General features: G+C 39.7%; 1 protein-coding gene across 5 annotated transcripts in view; it reads left to right on the forward strand.

Moving 5' to 3' along the window:
- Positions 1-16,751, forward strand: part of slc7a2 (solute carrier family 7 member 2) — a 165,066-nt gene that overhangs the window by 131,195 nt on the left and 17,120 nt on the right. For all 5 annotated transcript variants that reach the window (XM_072570189.1, XM_072570209.1, XM_072570172.1 and 2 more), the window contains exons 8-9: positions 4,338-4,440; positions 7,185-7,399. In XM_072570189.1, the coding sequence (XP_072426290.1) occupies positions 4,338-4,440; positions 7,185-7,399 (318 nt within the window). The remainder of the gene's footprint in view (positions 1-4,337; positions 4,441-7,184; positions 7,400-16,751) is intronic.

The raw sequence follows: 16,751 nt of genomic DNA on the forward strand, positions 1-16,751 counted from the left end.
TTAGGTAAAGGGACAGTACAGAGAGATCTGGGTGTTCTTGAACACCAGTCAATGAAGGCAAGCATGCAGGTACAGCAGGTAGTGAAGAAGGCTAATAGCATGCTGGCCTTCATAACAAGAGGGATTGAGTATAGAAGCAAAGAGGTTCTTCTGCAGCTGTACAGGGTCCTGGTGAGACCACACCTGGAGTACTGTGTGCAGTTCTGGTCTCCAAATTTGAGGAAAGACATTCTGGCTATTGAGGGAGTGCAGCGTAGTTTCATGAGGTCAATTCCTGGAATGGCATGATTACCTTACACTGAAAGACTGGAGCAACTGGGTTTGAATACCCTTGAGTTTAGAAGACTAAGAGGGGATCTGATTGAGACATATAAGATTATTAAAGGATTGGACACTCTGGAGGCAGGAAACATGTTTCCGCTGATGGGTGAGTGCCAAACCAGAGGACACAGCTTAAAAATATGGGGTAGACCATTTAGGACAGAGATGAGGAGAAACTTCTTCACCCAGAGAGTGGTGGCTGTTTGGAGTGCTCTGCCCCAGAGGGCAGTTGAGGCCCAGTCTCTGGATTCATTTAAGAAAGAGTTGGATAGAGCTCTCAAGGATAGTGGAATCAAGGGTTATGGAGATAAGGCAGGAACAGGATACTGATTAAGGATGATAGCCATGATCATATTGAATGGTGGTGCAGGCACGAAGGGCAGAATGGCCTACTCCTGCACCTGTTGTCTATTGAGATTTGTGGTAAAGGAACCTTTTAAACCTTTTTGAGTGTTGATATTTTCAGTAATAAACACAAAGCAAGTTCTTGAGTAAGTCTTTAAACAAAAATAAAACACCAGTTTTATTTATACAACCTCCAGAAATATAAATGTAACAAAACACACTAACTTTCCTCACACATTCAAAAACACAATCAGCTAACGGTGGATTAGAGAGACAGAACACCCAGTTAAACTATTAACAGTGCAAAAAGTATATTGGGTTCATACTTAGCCTTTTAAAGTTGTACACTGAGCAGCCCTGGAAAAATTCACCTTCATAGTTCTTTGGAGTAAAATGGGAGTTGGCAATCTTTGGACTTCCAGATAAGATTATAGCAAAGTTACTGTAGAAAATAAATTAGTCCCCCTCACATTGCCTGAGTTGACTAGTTGTTCGTCAAAGCTCTTCTTTTTAGAGTCGAGAGTGTGGTGCTGGAAAAGTACAGCAGGTCAGGCAGCATCCGAGGAGCAGGAGAATCAATTTTTCGGGCAAAAGCCCTTCATTCCCAATGATGTTACCAGCACTGGATGGTTTGAGTTATGAGGAGAGGCTGGATCGGCTGGAACTTTTTAAACTGGAGCTTAGGATGCTGAGTGGTGACCTGATAGAGGTTTATAAGATCATGAGAGGTATGGATAAGGTGATTATCAAAGGTCTTTTCCCTATGGTGGGAGAGTTCAAAACTAGAGGGCATAGGTTTAAGGTGGGAAGGGAAAGATTTAAAAGGGACTTGAGAGGCACTTTTTTCACACACAGAGTGGTGCATATCTGGAATGAACTGCCAGAGAAAGTGGTAGAGGCAGGTACAGTTACAATATTTTTTTAAAAAATTATACAGGTACATAAATAGGAAAGATTTAGATGGATATGGGTAAATGCAGGCACATGGGTCTAGTTTAGTTTGGGAAACCTGGTCAACATGAACGAGTTGGATAGAACGGTCTATTTCCGTGCTATATGACTGAATGTAGCAGGATTGGTCATTAAAGAGGTTAAGAAGGCAAATAGGAACTATAAGAGCAGAGAGATTGTGCTAGGTATACATAAAATATTAGTTTTATCAAGCTACAGTAGTGTGTACATTCTGGTTTCCATATTACAAGAAGAACATGATCACTCCAAGACTGTGTGAAGGAGATTTACAGAGGGTTATTACCAGGACTGAAGAATTTTAGCTATAAGAGAATTTTGGGTATGCTGATGTTGGGCTTGCAACCTGAAGAAGTTTAGGAGAGATATAAGTGAGTTGCACAGAAGCTTAGATAGAGTGGATTAGCAAAAAACAACAGCATCCCTTAAAAGAAGCCAATAGTTTGCAATTTAAAGTAACTTTAGAAGAATCAGAGGGAAGTTGAGAATTGAAGGATGAAGGAGGTCTGAATCATACTAATGAGAAGGTGGCATAGACAGAAACCCTCATTCTATTTTTAAAAAATACTTGGAATATTCACTTGAATTGCTAAAACTAACAAAGATATAGGCTAATGGCTAGAAAATTGGATTAGACTCTGAAGTTAACCTCTTAGAGCAACTTTGCAATAGCAGTGGGCCAAATGGCCTCCTTCAGCGCTAGTTTTCTATATTTATAATTAGAATGTGCTCTGAATAATGATAGCCTAAGAGGAGCAATTTAGCTGAGAAAAATGGTAAAATAGTGAAAAGCTCTTCCATGTCACAATGATCCATTTTGAATAGTTTAAGAATGAGAAAAAGATGTAGAAAGATATAGCTTAAAGAGTCCATCAACAATGACCCAGCTTATCATCAGCGATGCATGTGCTAACATCTCGGCTTCGCTGCCTCACCACCATCTACATCAGACCAGTGTTGAAGTCAGCACTCTTCAGGCGCCATCTTTTGCCACTGGGTCGATTCTGCTCCACCATCTCCTTGCTGCTATCTGCACCAGACTCAGCAACATCAGAGTCACAACTCTCTACACCTCATTGCTATCACCATGATGCCCTTCCACTGCTATCAGTGCCAGATCCAACCAACGACAAAGCCAGCGATTCCTTGGCAGTTCTGAAGAAGGTTCACTGGACCCAAAATGTTATTCTGATTTTTCTCCAAAAATGCTGCCAGATCTGCCTGAGATTTTCCAGCAATTTCTGTTTTTTTGTTTCTGATTTTCAGAATCAGAATCCACGGTTCTTTCGGGTTTTTGTTTCGTATAAAAATGGAACACCCTGACCAGAATCTATCCTTATTTTCATTTCTCACAGTATAGTTTAACCAATTAATGACTGTTAATTGTAGTCCTCCTCTTGTTTTTAATTTGCACTTTTTTCAAAGAGCATTTATGATTTTATTGGAGGGTCTATTTAATGTGGAAGGGGAAGTATGTTGTGTTATGTGTAGAGGTTACATTGTCTTCATATGGAGTTCCTTGATCAGGAAGACTTATATGGCTTGCAAATTTCAATGAATTAGGATAAAATAGTTGAAACGTCTGGTTTAATTTCATTTCTCATGTTTTTCTGAAGTGCTCATTAAAATTATGTGAAATAAATTAGTGGACTAGAATTTAATGAAGTAATTAGAAAAATTATGATTGGTTTATTGTGAGCACAGTGATGTGGGTGCATTTGCTTTAATGTTGTTGTAGCTAAGTGTTGTCATATAGTGTAATTTGACAATATAGTTATAACCTTGCAATAACTGTATAAATTAGAAGTTTCTGATTTCCAAGTTAAGGTATATTTGTTTCTCAAGTGTTTTAAATTAAGACCAGCTTAATTTCCAATCCATATTTGAATTTTTCAGACATACCAGTTTTTTTTGTTGGAATTCTTTCTGGCTGGGATCCACATTTTAATCTCCGTCACTGTTTCAATTTATCTATGAATAAAGGCCATACGAGAAAATCTAAACATGATTGGGGATTTTTCGCCTGAAGTTTAAATGTGTCCTAATGTTTGCTAATTATTGGTTGCCTCCAAATACCATTCATTCTATCTTATTTATCAATTGTAGCACTGATATTAACACTTTCAAATGTGTTCATTTAATGTCTTGTCAATTAACCTGTGAAATGTTTAATTTACTGTAGTATTACTTGATTAGGGTTCAGGATATAATCTACTAACCAGGAAGGAGTATAGATAAAACTCATATTGTGTGCTTTAATTGAAGCTTCACTATTTGCATGCAATAGTCCATAAAATTAGTGATTTGTATATTTAAAAAAACAGACTGTAGACCGAAATCATTACAAAGTTCTGTGCATTTTTTATGTTATTAACTTTTTAAAGAAGAGCTTTCTAATATTACACAGCACTTGTGAAAGTTAGGCTAAAATGACTGATACTTAAAAATTACTGAAGAACACTTAACAGACTAGCACAATATTTGTCTGCCTGCACTTTTACTAGAGGTGGTAACTCATGTAAAATGAAAGGATTGCTACCTGCATTAAAACAGTTGTTAAGAATGTTTCCTGAATATGCTAATTGATCATCCATTAATATTAGCAACATGTCATTTTAGACTTGTATGTATTTTCCCTCATAAGTTACAGGCTTCTTTTGTTTCAACATTACAGCTTCACATCCTGTTGATTTCTTTTGCAGCTGTAATGGCATTCCTCTTTGATCTTAAAGCCTTAGTGGATATGATGTCTATTGGGACACTCTTGGCATATACTCTGGTAGCAGCATGTGTACTCCTCCTCAGGTAAGTATTTATGCCTCTGTGAATATTTCCTATTTTTCACCACTGTGATCAAGACATTCTGATTTATATGTATCGATGAGTCATGCCAAGTTCATTTTTAGTTTATGGAATTGTTTTTATTTTTTTGTGAGCAAGATCCCCTTTGGCAAGAAAATGTTCCTTGTTTGCTCAGCTAATTGACCATAAAGGTAAGTCAGAAGCAACATCCATTCACAGGTTTGTTGCTCTTATAGCATCTCGCACAATGTTCTGGCTATCCATATAACCTCTCACTCAATCTTATACCAAAACAAAATGATGGTGAAATAACGGCACAGAGGCCTGTATCCTGTTACCAAGTAAACCCTTATTTACTTGTGCATAGTACACTGGTTGTGGCCAGCCAGCTAGGAGTCAGTCACCAGAACTGACAATATTCTAAATCTCCTGTTTATATATTTCTTCTATTTTTTAATATATTTTGTTTTCCTTTTTCACTCTCCACACTACTGACAAACAAAAGCAGTGCTTATTTATCCCCAGCACCCATGTCATGTGCATGTAGGCGTAAGACACAGTGAAGAAAACTTTATTTATATTCCACCACCAGGAAGGAAAAAAAACACACAGGTGGTCAGTGACAAGCAGTGCTCTTCTCATCAAGGGCAATGCCTAAGTGAAATAAAAAGTGAAGGGAAGGGAAGGGAAGGGAAGGGAAGGGAAGGGTAGGGAAGGGTAGGGAAGGGTAGGGAAGGGTAGGGAAGGGTAGGGAAGGGTAGGGAAGGGTAGGGATTAAATCAAAATAGAATTGGAGGGAGGCCACAGAAGAAGGCTAGACAAACAATCAGCCATAATGACCCCCTCAAAGACCCACTGATTCTCCTGGTTATATTGGTCAGCGAGGGCTTTCCTGATTGGTCTAGATTAACAACACCAATCAAGGGTCCCATAGTCAACAAGATCCACCTGGTTCCAATCACTACCTCCTTCTCCCACAAGGTCTGGGGATATAGGCCTGGTCTTTCTCTTGTAGCTTTTCCTGTGACACTTTTGCCCTAGCTTTGATTCCTCTGGCTCAGGCTCTGACACAGGTAGCGTGTACTGGACCATAGCCCATCTCTTGCATCTGGAGCACCTCAGGAGAATTTCCTCCTCTTCTTCCAGCTGTAACGGTATTGAGATTGCATCTCAAACTGAGGCTTCCTTAACACTACATGAAGGGGGAGAACCTATGATTTTTGACAGGCCTTTTGACAGATATGTTTTGTTGCTGCCAGTTTGTGAGGTGACAGCTTTCAGATGATGCACGTGTTTGTTCAGGACTGCATTACCTACCTGAACTTTATAAGTCACGGCACCTGACCTTGCATCAACCTCGTCTCGTATTCATACAGTGCCATTCCATTGTTCCGGCTTCATCCCCTAAATTAAATTGTTTCAATATTAACTTAAATGTGACTCAAGATAGAAAATAAACTTAACATAATTTTAAAAAAAACCACAAGGGCAATTTCTTTAAGGTGCCAGAGGATCATAGAGTCATAGGAATGTACAGCATTGTACATTGACCACACTGACCAGATATCTTAAATTAATCTAGCCCCATAGCCGCAACATGACCTCCCAACTCCTATACTCAATGCACTGATTAATAAAGGCAAGCATATCAAACACCTTCTCCACAACCCTGATTACCTGCGACTCCACTTTCAAGGAATTATGAATATGCACTCCAAGCTCTCTTTGTTCAGCAACACTCTCCAGGTCCTTACCATTAAGTGTATAAGTCCTGCTGTAATTTGCCTTTCCAAGATGCAGCACCTCACATTTATCTAGAGTAAACTCCATCTACCACTTCTCAGCCTATTGGCCTATCTGATCAAGGTCCCATTGTATTCATTTGCTGTCCACCAATTTACATATCATCTGTAAACTTACTAACTATATCTATTATATTCACATCCAAATCATTTATATAAATGTCAAAAGGTAGTAGACCCAACACTGATCCTTGTGGTACACCGCTGGTCACAGGCCTCCAGTCCGAAAAGCAACCCTCCACCATCTGTCTCTGTCTCCTACCTTCAAGTCAATTTTCGTATCCAAACGACCCGTATTCCATGTGATCTAATGTTGTTACTCAGACTACCATGAGGAACCTTGTTGAATACATTACTGAAGTTCATATAGATAACTTTCACCACTCTACCTTTATCAATCCTTTTTGTCACTTCTTCAAAAAACTCAATCAAGTTAGTGACAGTCAAGTTAGTGTCTGATTCTTTTGGAACTGTAACCATCACAAGCTTTTTGAAAGAGCATAGAAGGAAGAATTAAAACTAGCAGTGATCCTATTTATATTTTAAATGACTGATTACTCGGTTTACATTGTGAAAGTCAGATTACTTTCCACTCGTACTCCTATTGGGTGATAAGTGTCCTTGATGATATTCATGGAGAAATCTGTAATATTGATTTTGTTCAGCTGGTTGAAGATGGTATTGAAATTAAATGAAAAGTACAAGAAAAGAGCACACCATTTGATTTCTGGGGGATATTGTGATACAATGGTAGTGTCCCTATCTCTGAGCCACCAGATCCAGGTTCAAGTCCCACCTGTTCCAGAGGTGTGTCATAACATCTCTTTGGAGGTTCATTTGAAAATATCTACACTCTGGCTTCTATTTGTAGAATCTAGATATGTACTTTTCTTGTTTTCTTCAATAAACTTAAGCTGTTTAAATTTTCTTTTTAAAACTTGCCAGGTATCAACCAGATTCACTCTATACAAGACAAAAATGCTCTTCAGAAAGACAGAACCTCACAGCTGAGGATGACACTGAATTAGATGAAAATGAATCCGATTCCCATATGACCATACTCAAAAGTCACGACTTCACCTGTTCATCATTGCTGAATCCCTCTGTGATCCCAACAGAACAAACATCAAGTGTGGTGTATGGTTGTGTTGGACTTCTAGGTAAACATTGAAAAGTATTTTCCATTATGAAGTCATGTTTTTCTGTACTGTCGACATGCAGGAAATGTAACTAATTTTGTTACAGTATTCTTTCAAAATTAGTGATTTTAAATAGTTGTTGATCAAGCCAAACTTATAAAAAAAGACAAGCTACTAAAATTTGGAATGGAGTTCTGCCCTGGAGCAATTGCCATATTTTAGATTAGAGTGATGTTGGAAAAGCACAGCAGGTCAGGCAGCATCTGATGAGCAGGAAAATCGACATTTTGGGCAAAAGCCCTTCATCAGCAATTACGGTAGTGCAGAGAGAGGAACATAAGGGCAGATTTGGGTTCTGCTCGGATTCCATCTTATTGACAGCATCTTGGGAAATTGTTAAGAAGAGGCAGGATCTTTCTCCTCCACTAAAATCCTACCTCTGTTCTGATGTCCCTACCCATTCCCTGCTCGAGTTACTCACACATCTGTTGAGGTGTGCACGCAATGGTGGGGTGAGCATTGTTCTGTTTCTACAATAATCTTGCACTTACTCAGGCACTCTAATCTTAATTAAAGTTAGTATATGGTCCATTTTCAAAATACTTTAGAGGAAAGAAAGACAAAAATATATGTGAAGGTCAATGCTGGTGCACCTTTAAGGAAAAATTGCTTACAACATTTCTCCAGCCACAGATTCATTTGGTCTATTCTGCTATTCCTCATCACACAAGCATTTAACACTGTGAGTAACCCTTTGATTACTACCTCTTAAGGTCCTGCTTTTTAATTTATTTCTTAGCTTATGGAATGATCTGCCAGAGGAAGTGGTGGAGGCTGGTACAATTGCAACATTTAAGAGGCATTTGGATGGGTATATGAATAGGAAAGGTTTGGAGGGATATAGGCCGGGTGCTGGCAGGTGGGACTAGATTGGGTTGGGATATCTGGTCGGCATGGATGGGTTGGACCGAAGGGTCTGTTTCCATGCTGTACATCTCCATGACTCTATGACCCATCCCTCTTTACCTATGTCATTGATACTGACATTAGCCAAGACCTCTGCTGTACTCAGTGACACCCTTGACCCTGACCCCAAGGAGGTAACCTACAATTCTGATGTTATGACTATAGCAACAGGAACATCTATCTGTTAACCCCTACAATAGAATCTCCTATCACTATTCCTCTCCAAATCTTTTTTTTTCCTCCCCACACACATGCCCATTAGTCAATCATAATTCCACAGATTTGGATCTCACTATTGTAAATATCCCTGAGAAACCACTACCCCCCACTATCTCCTGCAATGCCTGCCTAATGTTTTAACTCGGTCTGGCAGTTACCCATTCCCTTTCTGCCTGTATTCTTTACCTGTGGCAGAAGTGGGTACTGCAGATGCTGGAGATTAGAGTCAAGATTAGAATGTTGCTGGAAAAGCATGGCAGGTCAAGCAGCATCCGAGGAGCAGGAAAATTGACGTTTCAGGCAAAAGGGTTTCCTGATGAAGGGCTTTTCCCTGTAACATCGATTTCCCTGTTCCTCGGATGCTGCCTGACTTGCTGTGCTTTTCCAGCACCACTCTTTACCTGTGGTCTAGGCACTCCACTATGTGTTCTATCCACCAACACCTTATTTCATGGATATCACATGGTATAGTGAGATCTCTTCAAAGTTTTATTGAGATCGTTTGGATGTATGTATACTTTTTCCAGGTTTTTTTTTGTCTGCTACCAACACTTAACCCAGTCTTTAAGAGTTGTCACTTCCTTGATGACTGCGAGTTTTCCACATTTTTTTATCTGGTCTTTCAGGCTGGACTTTAGGGCAGCTGGAACTTTCCTTGACAGACACTGAATTGGTCTCACGCTGTCATCTGCTTCGAGTTGATATTCACCAAAGATATTCAAGACCAAGTGTAAAAGCACTGTTGCAGTCTTACTGTATCTGCTGAGCTGACAGTGTTTTCGTTCCCTGCGAAATGCTGTAAATCTCTCTTGGCACATTGAGGTTTCCTACTCCAATCTTTAATTTTAGATGAGTAGATTTTACTTAACATTGCACGGTGGCACAGTGGTTAGCACTGCTGCCTCACAGCGCCAGAGACCCCGATTCAATTCCCGCCTCAGGCAACTAACTGTGTGGAGTTTGCACGTCCTCCCCGTGTCTGTGTGGGTTTCCTCCGGGTGCTCTGGTTTTCTCCCACAGTCCAAAGATGTGCAGGCCAGGTGAATTGGCCATGCTAAAATTGCCCGTAGTGTTAGGTAAGGGGTAAATGTATGGGTGGGTTGCACTTCGGCGGGGCGGTGTGGACTTGTTGGGCTGAAGGGCCTGTTTCCACACTGTAAGTAATCTAATCTACTACCTGGAACTCCAGACCTTCATTCTTTCCATTACTCTCAGTCTAGTTTGTCCTCTTGGCATAAGGATCATTCCACCATTGAACATCAATCTTACTTCCAAGAGCTTCATTTTCAGGTCACCATTTTGAGTTACTTTGCACAAATCCATGAAGCTCCTGATGGTTCATGAAGAATCATTGTCTGTCACATTATGCTGTTCTTCTGCAGTCATCATTCGAACATTCACAAATCATTTAGCATCTTCAGACCTGAAATGCTGACTTATTGTATGATGTAGAGGGATTTTCAGAATCATCAGCTGATATCTTTCCAGCTGCCATTCTTATAGACTTGCATTTTGCTTCTTTCTGGCTAAACACTGGTGTGTGGAGTGATTCAGCTTCTTGAAGTTAGAGTAAATTTGAAGAACTGCAGATGCTGGAAATTTGAAACAAAATCAGAAAATGCTCGAAAAACTCACCAGATCTGGCAGCAGTGACTCACTAGACTCAAAACGTTAACTCTGTTTTTCTCTGTTATAGATGCTGAGTTTCTCCAGCAGTTTCTGTTGCTACTTCCCTCAGTCTGATATGAAGGTCAGAAGTCACACGACACCAGGTTGTAGTCCAACAGGTTTGTTTGAAATCACAAGCTTTCAGAGCATTGCCCCTTTGTCAGGTGAAGTCACTTCATTTTTGTATGGATCCTTTTCATTTAGAGAAAATGATCTCCTTCAGGGAGATCACCTTAAACTAATGGAGGTTTGGGACTTCTAGAAGGACTCAGAATAGTCATAGAATTATAATTCTAAAGAGGCATTTCAATGTACACCAAGAAGAATTTCCCAATGAAGTCTAAGAAACCCACTTGTTATTTGCCTCTTGACATAACATAGGCTGAAGATTCACCCATGTTCCCAAACTGGAATTTAAGGGAATCCAGCTGGAATCCAGCTAAACAGAATCTAATCTATAATCATTTGTGGCCCCTCCCTCGCTAGTAAAACTGTAATAACTGCATCTTGCAATCCCAGGAATCTCGGGCCATCATGTAATTACAATTTTCTCTTATTTATGGCAAACTAATTGTCAGTATAGTTTGCCATTTTATTGTTTTTGTTTGTTTTTTATGCATTTTGTCTATTGTGGAAAATGGCTAATATAATATCCCTGTTTAAGAAGGGATGGAGGCAGAAGATTGGAAACTATAAGCTGATTATCAGGACCTCAGTTGTAAGATTTTACAGTCCACTATTAAGGATGACATTACAGAGTACTTCAAAGTGCATGGTAAAATAAGGCTGAGTCAGCACAGCTTCGTTGAGGGGAGGTCATGCCTGACAAGTCTGTTAGAAGTCTTTGAGGAGGTAATGGACAGATAACGTGTGGAGCTGGAAAAAGCACATCAGGTCAAGCAGCATCAGGGAAGCAGGGGAGTCGACATTTCAGGTCGGAAGCTTTCATCAGGACCACACTTTATTGAGAGCATCATAGAATCCCTACAATGTGGAAACAGGCCATTTGGCCCAACAAGTCCACACTGACCCTCAGAAGAGTATCCCACCCAGACCCATTCCCCGACCCTATTACTCAATATTTTCCTCTGAGTAATGCCCCTAACCTACATATCCTAGAACATTATCGGCAATTTTGTACAGCCAATTCACTTAACCTGCACGTCTTAGGACTGTGGGAGAAAGCTTACGCAGATACAGGAAGAATGTGCAAACTCCACCCAGTTGCCTGAGACTGGAATCGAACCTGGGTCCCTGGCGCTGTGAGCCACTAAGCCACCATGCTGCCCTCTGACTTTGCACCATCTGTAATCCTCATTATCTCCAAGTTGAGAAGGTAATGAACAAGTTAGACAAAGGGGAGCCAGTGGATATGATCCATTTGGATTTCCAGAAGGCCTTTAACAAGGTGCAAAACAGGATGCTGCTAAATAAGGTAAGAGTTTATGGTGTTTGTGGCAAGGTACTGGCATAGATAGAGAATTGGCTGATTGGCAGAAGGCAGAGAGTAGAGATAAAAGGGTCTTTTCAGGATTGCAACTGGTGACTGGTGGAGTTCCACAGGGGTCTGTGTTGGGACTACAACTATTCACGTTATACATTAATGATCTGGCTGAAGGAACTGAGGGCATTTTTGCTAAGTTTGCAGATTGCATAAAGATAGTGGAGGGATGAGGTGAGGAGGCTGCAGATGGACTTGGACAGTCTAGGAGCATGGGCAAAGAGGCAGATGGAATACAATATGGAAGAATGTGAGGTTATGCACTTTAGTAGGAAGAATAGAGGGGTAGACAACTTTCTGAATGGGAAAGACTTCAGAAATCTGAAGCACAAAGGGTCTTAAGAATCCTGGTTCAGAATTTTTTTAAGGTTAAGATAGCAATTAGGAAGTCAAATGCAATGTTAACATTCAATTTAAGAGAGCTAAAATACAAGAACAGGGATGTACTGCTGGCACTGTATAAGTTTCTGCTCATCTGCATTTTTGGAATATTGTGAGCAGTTTTGGGCCCCATATCTAAGGAAAGCGTGTTAGTATCGGAGGGGATCGAAAGGAGGTTTACAAGAATGATCCTGGGGATGAAGGGCTTGTCATATGAGAAGCAGTTGAGGACTCTGGCTATTCAGAAAGATGCTGTGGGATCTCATTGAAACTTAACAGAATACTGAGAGGCATGGAAAGAGTGAACATGGAGACAAATGTTTCATTAGTAGGAGAGACTAGAACCTAAAGGTACAGCCTCAGAGTGAAGGGATGAAGTTTTAAAACTGAGATGAAGAGGAATTTCTTCAGCCAGGGAGTGCTGAATCTGTGGAACTCATTGCCACAGAAGGTTGTGGAGATCAACCATTTAAGTGTATTTATGACAGAGGTAAGTAGGTTATTGATTAGTAAAGGAATCAAAGATTGTGGGGAGAAGGCAAGAGAAACATTTCAACCATGATCGAAGGTGAGAAACTTGATGGGCTAAATGTCCTAATTATGCTCCTATAATTTATAGTCTTTTGGAATTAGTAAGGAATAAATAATGTGAAGCCTATTAACATTTTGTTAAAAATTTCCTCCTTCACTATTACAATATTAATTCATGGAAAACTTGTGTCACTCATTTATTCTTTCTATGAAAATTCATGCCTTCTGTCAATAATTTTGTTCCTCTCTATCCTGGTTACAATCTGGCCAAAATCTAGCAAACATTTGGAATCAAATTCTATAGACTGAAATTATGTTTTCCACAATTTTCAGCCATTTAAGTGTAAGTGACCACTTTGCTTTAAAACTTAACCTTTAATATTTTGCCTCATTAGGCTCACTGCCAACAAGAAGGCCAAGGTTCTGTTGGGATCTTATATTAATTATTTTAATCTATTCCATTTCATAGTCAGCTCAATGTGCTTTAAATTAGTTGTGTGCTTAAAGCCACACATTTTGGGCACCAATGTTGGAGCTATCTTAAAATCAGAATCTAGAAGTCTAAAACCATCATGCTTCTTACTTTGAGTACTCTATTCATTGAACTCTGTTCAATTCTGGTTGACAAGTCACAAGGGAAACAGAGAGGAACCATAAGGCTGTGTTTTTTAACATCAGAGCACTCGTCATGAGGGAACGATATACCTTTTGGATTCATTGGCCTTGAAGAAATACTGAAGAGACAGGGCATTATTCTGGAGATGGATGTTGCTAAATGGATTAGAAAAGGTTAAGATGGATGGTTGTTTCTCATATTAAGTCAGCCCTGCAGGACAAGGAGCTCTAGATACACACTTTTAAAAGGCAAATTCAGTACTGAGAGTACTTCTTTACACAATGATTAATATTTGCTTGGTAACTGAAAGGCAGTTAGGTATTGACATAGGTGGGAAACATGAACTGAATGGTCTTCAATACTTAGTTGTGTGAACAGGAAAGCTTTACACTGAAAAGAAATACTTCACTGAAACATTATGCAAGATGGTTACTGAGTATTGGAGCTGATTAAATGAACAAATTCATTTTTCAAATCAAGGTGCAGTATATATTCATCTTTAAGTATCCAGTCACTAAAGACATGCATTAGACAAGAGAATCCTTCAAGAGAATCCTTCTGAGAGAATTTATAAGCCAGGAATGATCCTACTTTTCATTGAGTTGGCAGTCAGTATTGCTTCTCCATTCTAAACATGTTTCCCATATTAGTGATTTGCATCAAGTTTTTACAGCCCCAAATGCTACATCCATGCAATGCCCTTTTTAGATTTCAGAAAAAATGTTTTGAAACACTTGTACCATCAAAAGGATTACTGCTGCACCTCTGTTGAGAAGAGCTATATAATTCCCAAGATCTGTAATACTACATTCTTTTTTGTGCTTGGAGTCCTTGATTATATATTTACAGAAAGTATGAACCACCAAACTGCATTATTTGCAGTAATCATTGTGTAGTTTGCAGTGAATATGAGAACATGGAAGTGACTGTCAGCTTCCCAGATTAATTTGGGCTGCCTATTTTGGATTTCTAAATGAAATGGGAGAATGTATCCCTGGAACCATGCTTATCCTCTAAAGTAAGGTTGCTATCAACTCTTTTCAATCTCCTGTCCCATCTCAACTGAACTGCAAAGTATATTGGACAACACAAACACGTCATCAACAAATTAAAGGCTTCATTGTTAACTATTCTATTGTAGAGTGCTATTAGTAAATAATATATCGGATACATGGAGGTAGATGACCAAGTCTTCTGTTATTTTGGGATATGAACTTTGAAGTTAGGACCACATGTTTAATTCTATATTCCTATTAAATAGTTATTAAATATCTAAAGTTACTGACACAACCTTGGCGTGCCTGTCTTTGTATTTAGCAGTCAATTAGCCATCATTACTGAGCATAGTAATTTCAAAACTTTATTTCCCATTAAATTAAAACAAAAAAAAAACAACAAATATTAACAATAATGGTGCCAATGTGACTATGTCGTATAGCACTATGGACCATTTTGACAAGATGCGTGGGGTTGGGGCATGTGTTTCAGATTATGAAGTGTTGAGAGCATTGCTGGAAAAGGACAGCAGGTCAGGCAGCATCCAAAGAGGAGGAAAATCAATGTTTCGGGCCAGAGCCCTTCATCCGGCCCAAAACGTTGATTTTCCTGTTCCTCGGATGCTGTCTGACCTGCTATGCTTTTCCAGCAACACACTCTCAACTCTGATCTCCAGCATCTGCAGACCTCACTGTCTCCTTTTAGATTATGAAGCCCACTAACTATAAACTGTGAAGCCAGGTAAAGCACACCAATGAAACTGAATGTATTTCAAGGCATCAAGACAAGTTAAAGGGATGTATAAAGACATTGAAAATTGATTTTAATGTTGAAAATTTAAGTGTTTTATCTACCAATAGGAGTTGAGGTGGATAGGCATTAAGGAAGACTGCTAAGCTTTTATCTTCTTGGAATGTAAGATCCAAGAGTTTGTAACTTCCAGGTTTCATCTGTAGCTGAGTATCAAGCCTCCTGCTCAAACCCTGTGGGAATTCCTTCTGGGTCCATAGGTAAGAGTGGGATGTCAGGTGATGACAGGTCACTAGCAAGATCTGAATGAGGAGGAGAAAATATCTGAAGCCTTGTGACAGGGAGAAGGCAGCGCTGCCATTGACCTGAAAAGTGATATCGGCATTGAACATGTCCAGATCTTTTTCAGGTGAAAATGGGTGACGTACACAACATTTTCCAGTATCCCATTCATTAAAACACCTGGGAAATAATCTGTGCCAGAAGAGGCAATTATGTAGCTCTTGCTTTCTACTAGATAAATCGTGATGAGAGAGCATTTGGCTGTGCCAGGTTGGTAGAACTCCTGATAGAAAGCTGCTATGCTTTTGATTGATTGTGTCCTTGTGTCTCATTGTTTCAACAGGGAGAAGTAAAGAAACTGCAAAACTGTCACTCACTTAAAATGCAGTTTAGTGCAATAATTTCACAAATGCTAATGTACGTAAGTTTCCACCACTCTGGCAGCAGGATAGTACATTCCTTCTGAGCCTGTTTGCCATTGATGCTGTCTTCTTACGTCTAAGATCAACCAGAGGGTAGCTGCTGAGGAGCAAAGGCCACTCCTGTTTGCAAGTCTGATGCCATCCATGCTTCCTTGTCTCTCTTGTGCTCTGTATAATGAGAGCCATGCAACTCCAAAGGACATCACTGGAGCTAATCATTGGTATGTCGAGCCAGTAGTTCCAGTGACCAAATTGCTTGAGAGAGGCCTTCCCATGCTAGCTGAAATAGTTGTCTCAGCTTTGAGGTTGCCCTGCTGCATCCTCTATAATATCCCCATAGCCACCTAGAAGTTAGAGGACACCAAAGGTAACAGAAGGCTGGGGAAATATATCCTTTACTTCATACAGCTATCCATAGGAAATCTACCGTTTTACCACTTTGGATTCACCATTACATGCAGTGGAGGAACTAGATCATCTGATAGCCAGTATTATACAATAAAAACTCAACATAAATTTCTCTATCAGCATCTTTATCCAACAAAATATTCACACACAACATTAATACATCTGAATAGTGAAAGGCTGCTGACTTACAGCAGAGGAATAACTTCAGGCCTTGACTGCACCAACTTATCATGGGCCATAGAAATACAGCCTGGTTAAGAAGCCATAGCAAGGACACTGGAAAATCCAATAGTGAAAACACATAAAGTGTTATCTTGAATATCCTGGAGGCAGCGACTGTCTATCTCATGTCTGAAGCTACTGCAGCTAGGGCTGGCCAGCTGGCAGTTTTTAAGAATGATGTATCCTTTGTCCATGTACAGGCATTTGGGCTTGGGTGGATAAATGGCAATTTTAAATAATATATATGCTACCCAAGGACAAGGCAATAACAAACCTCCAACAATAGAGAATCTAGCCTTCATTAGTTCAATGTGGTAGGCTGCTCTGGAAGGTTAGATCACATGGAATCGAGGGGGAGCTGACTAATTGGATACACGATTGTGTTGATGGTAGGAAGTTAATAGTGGAAGG

This window comes from Chiloscyllium punctatum, chromosome 1 (assembly GCF_047496795.1).
Source record: "Chiloscyllium punctatum isolate Juve2018m chromosome 1, sChiPun1.3, whole genome shotgun sequence".
Lineage (NCBI taxonomy): Eukaryota > Metazoa > Chordata > Chondrichthyes > Orectolobiformes > Hemiscylliidae > Chiloscyllium > Chiloscyllium punctatum.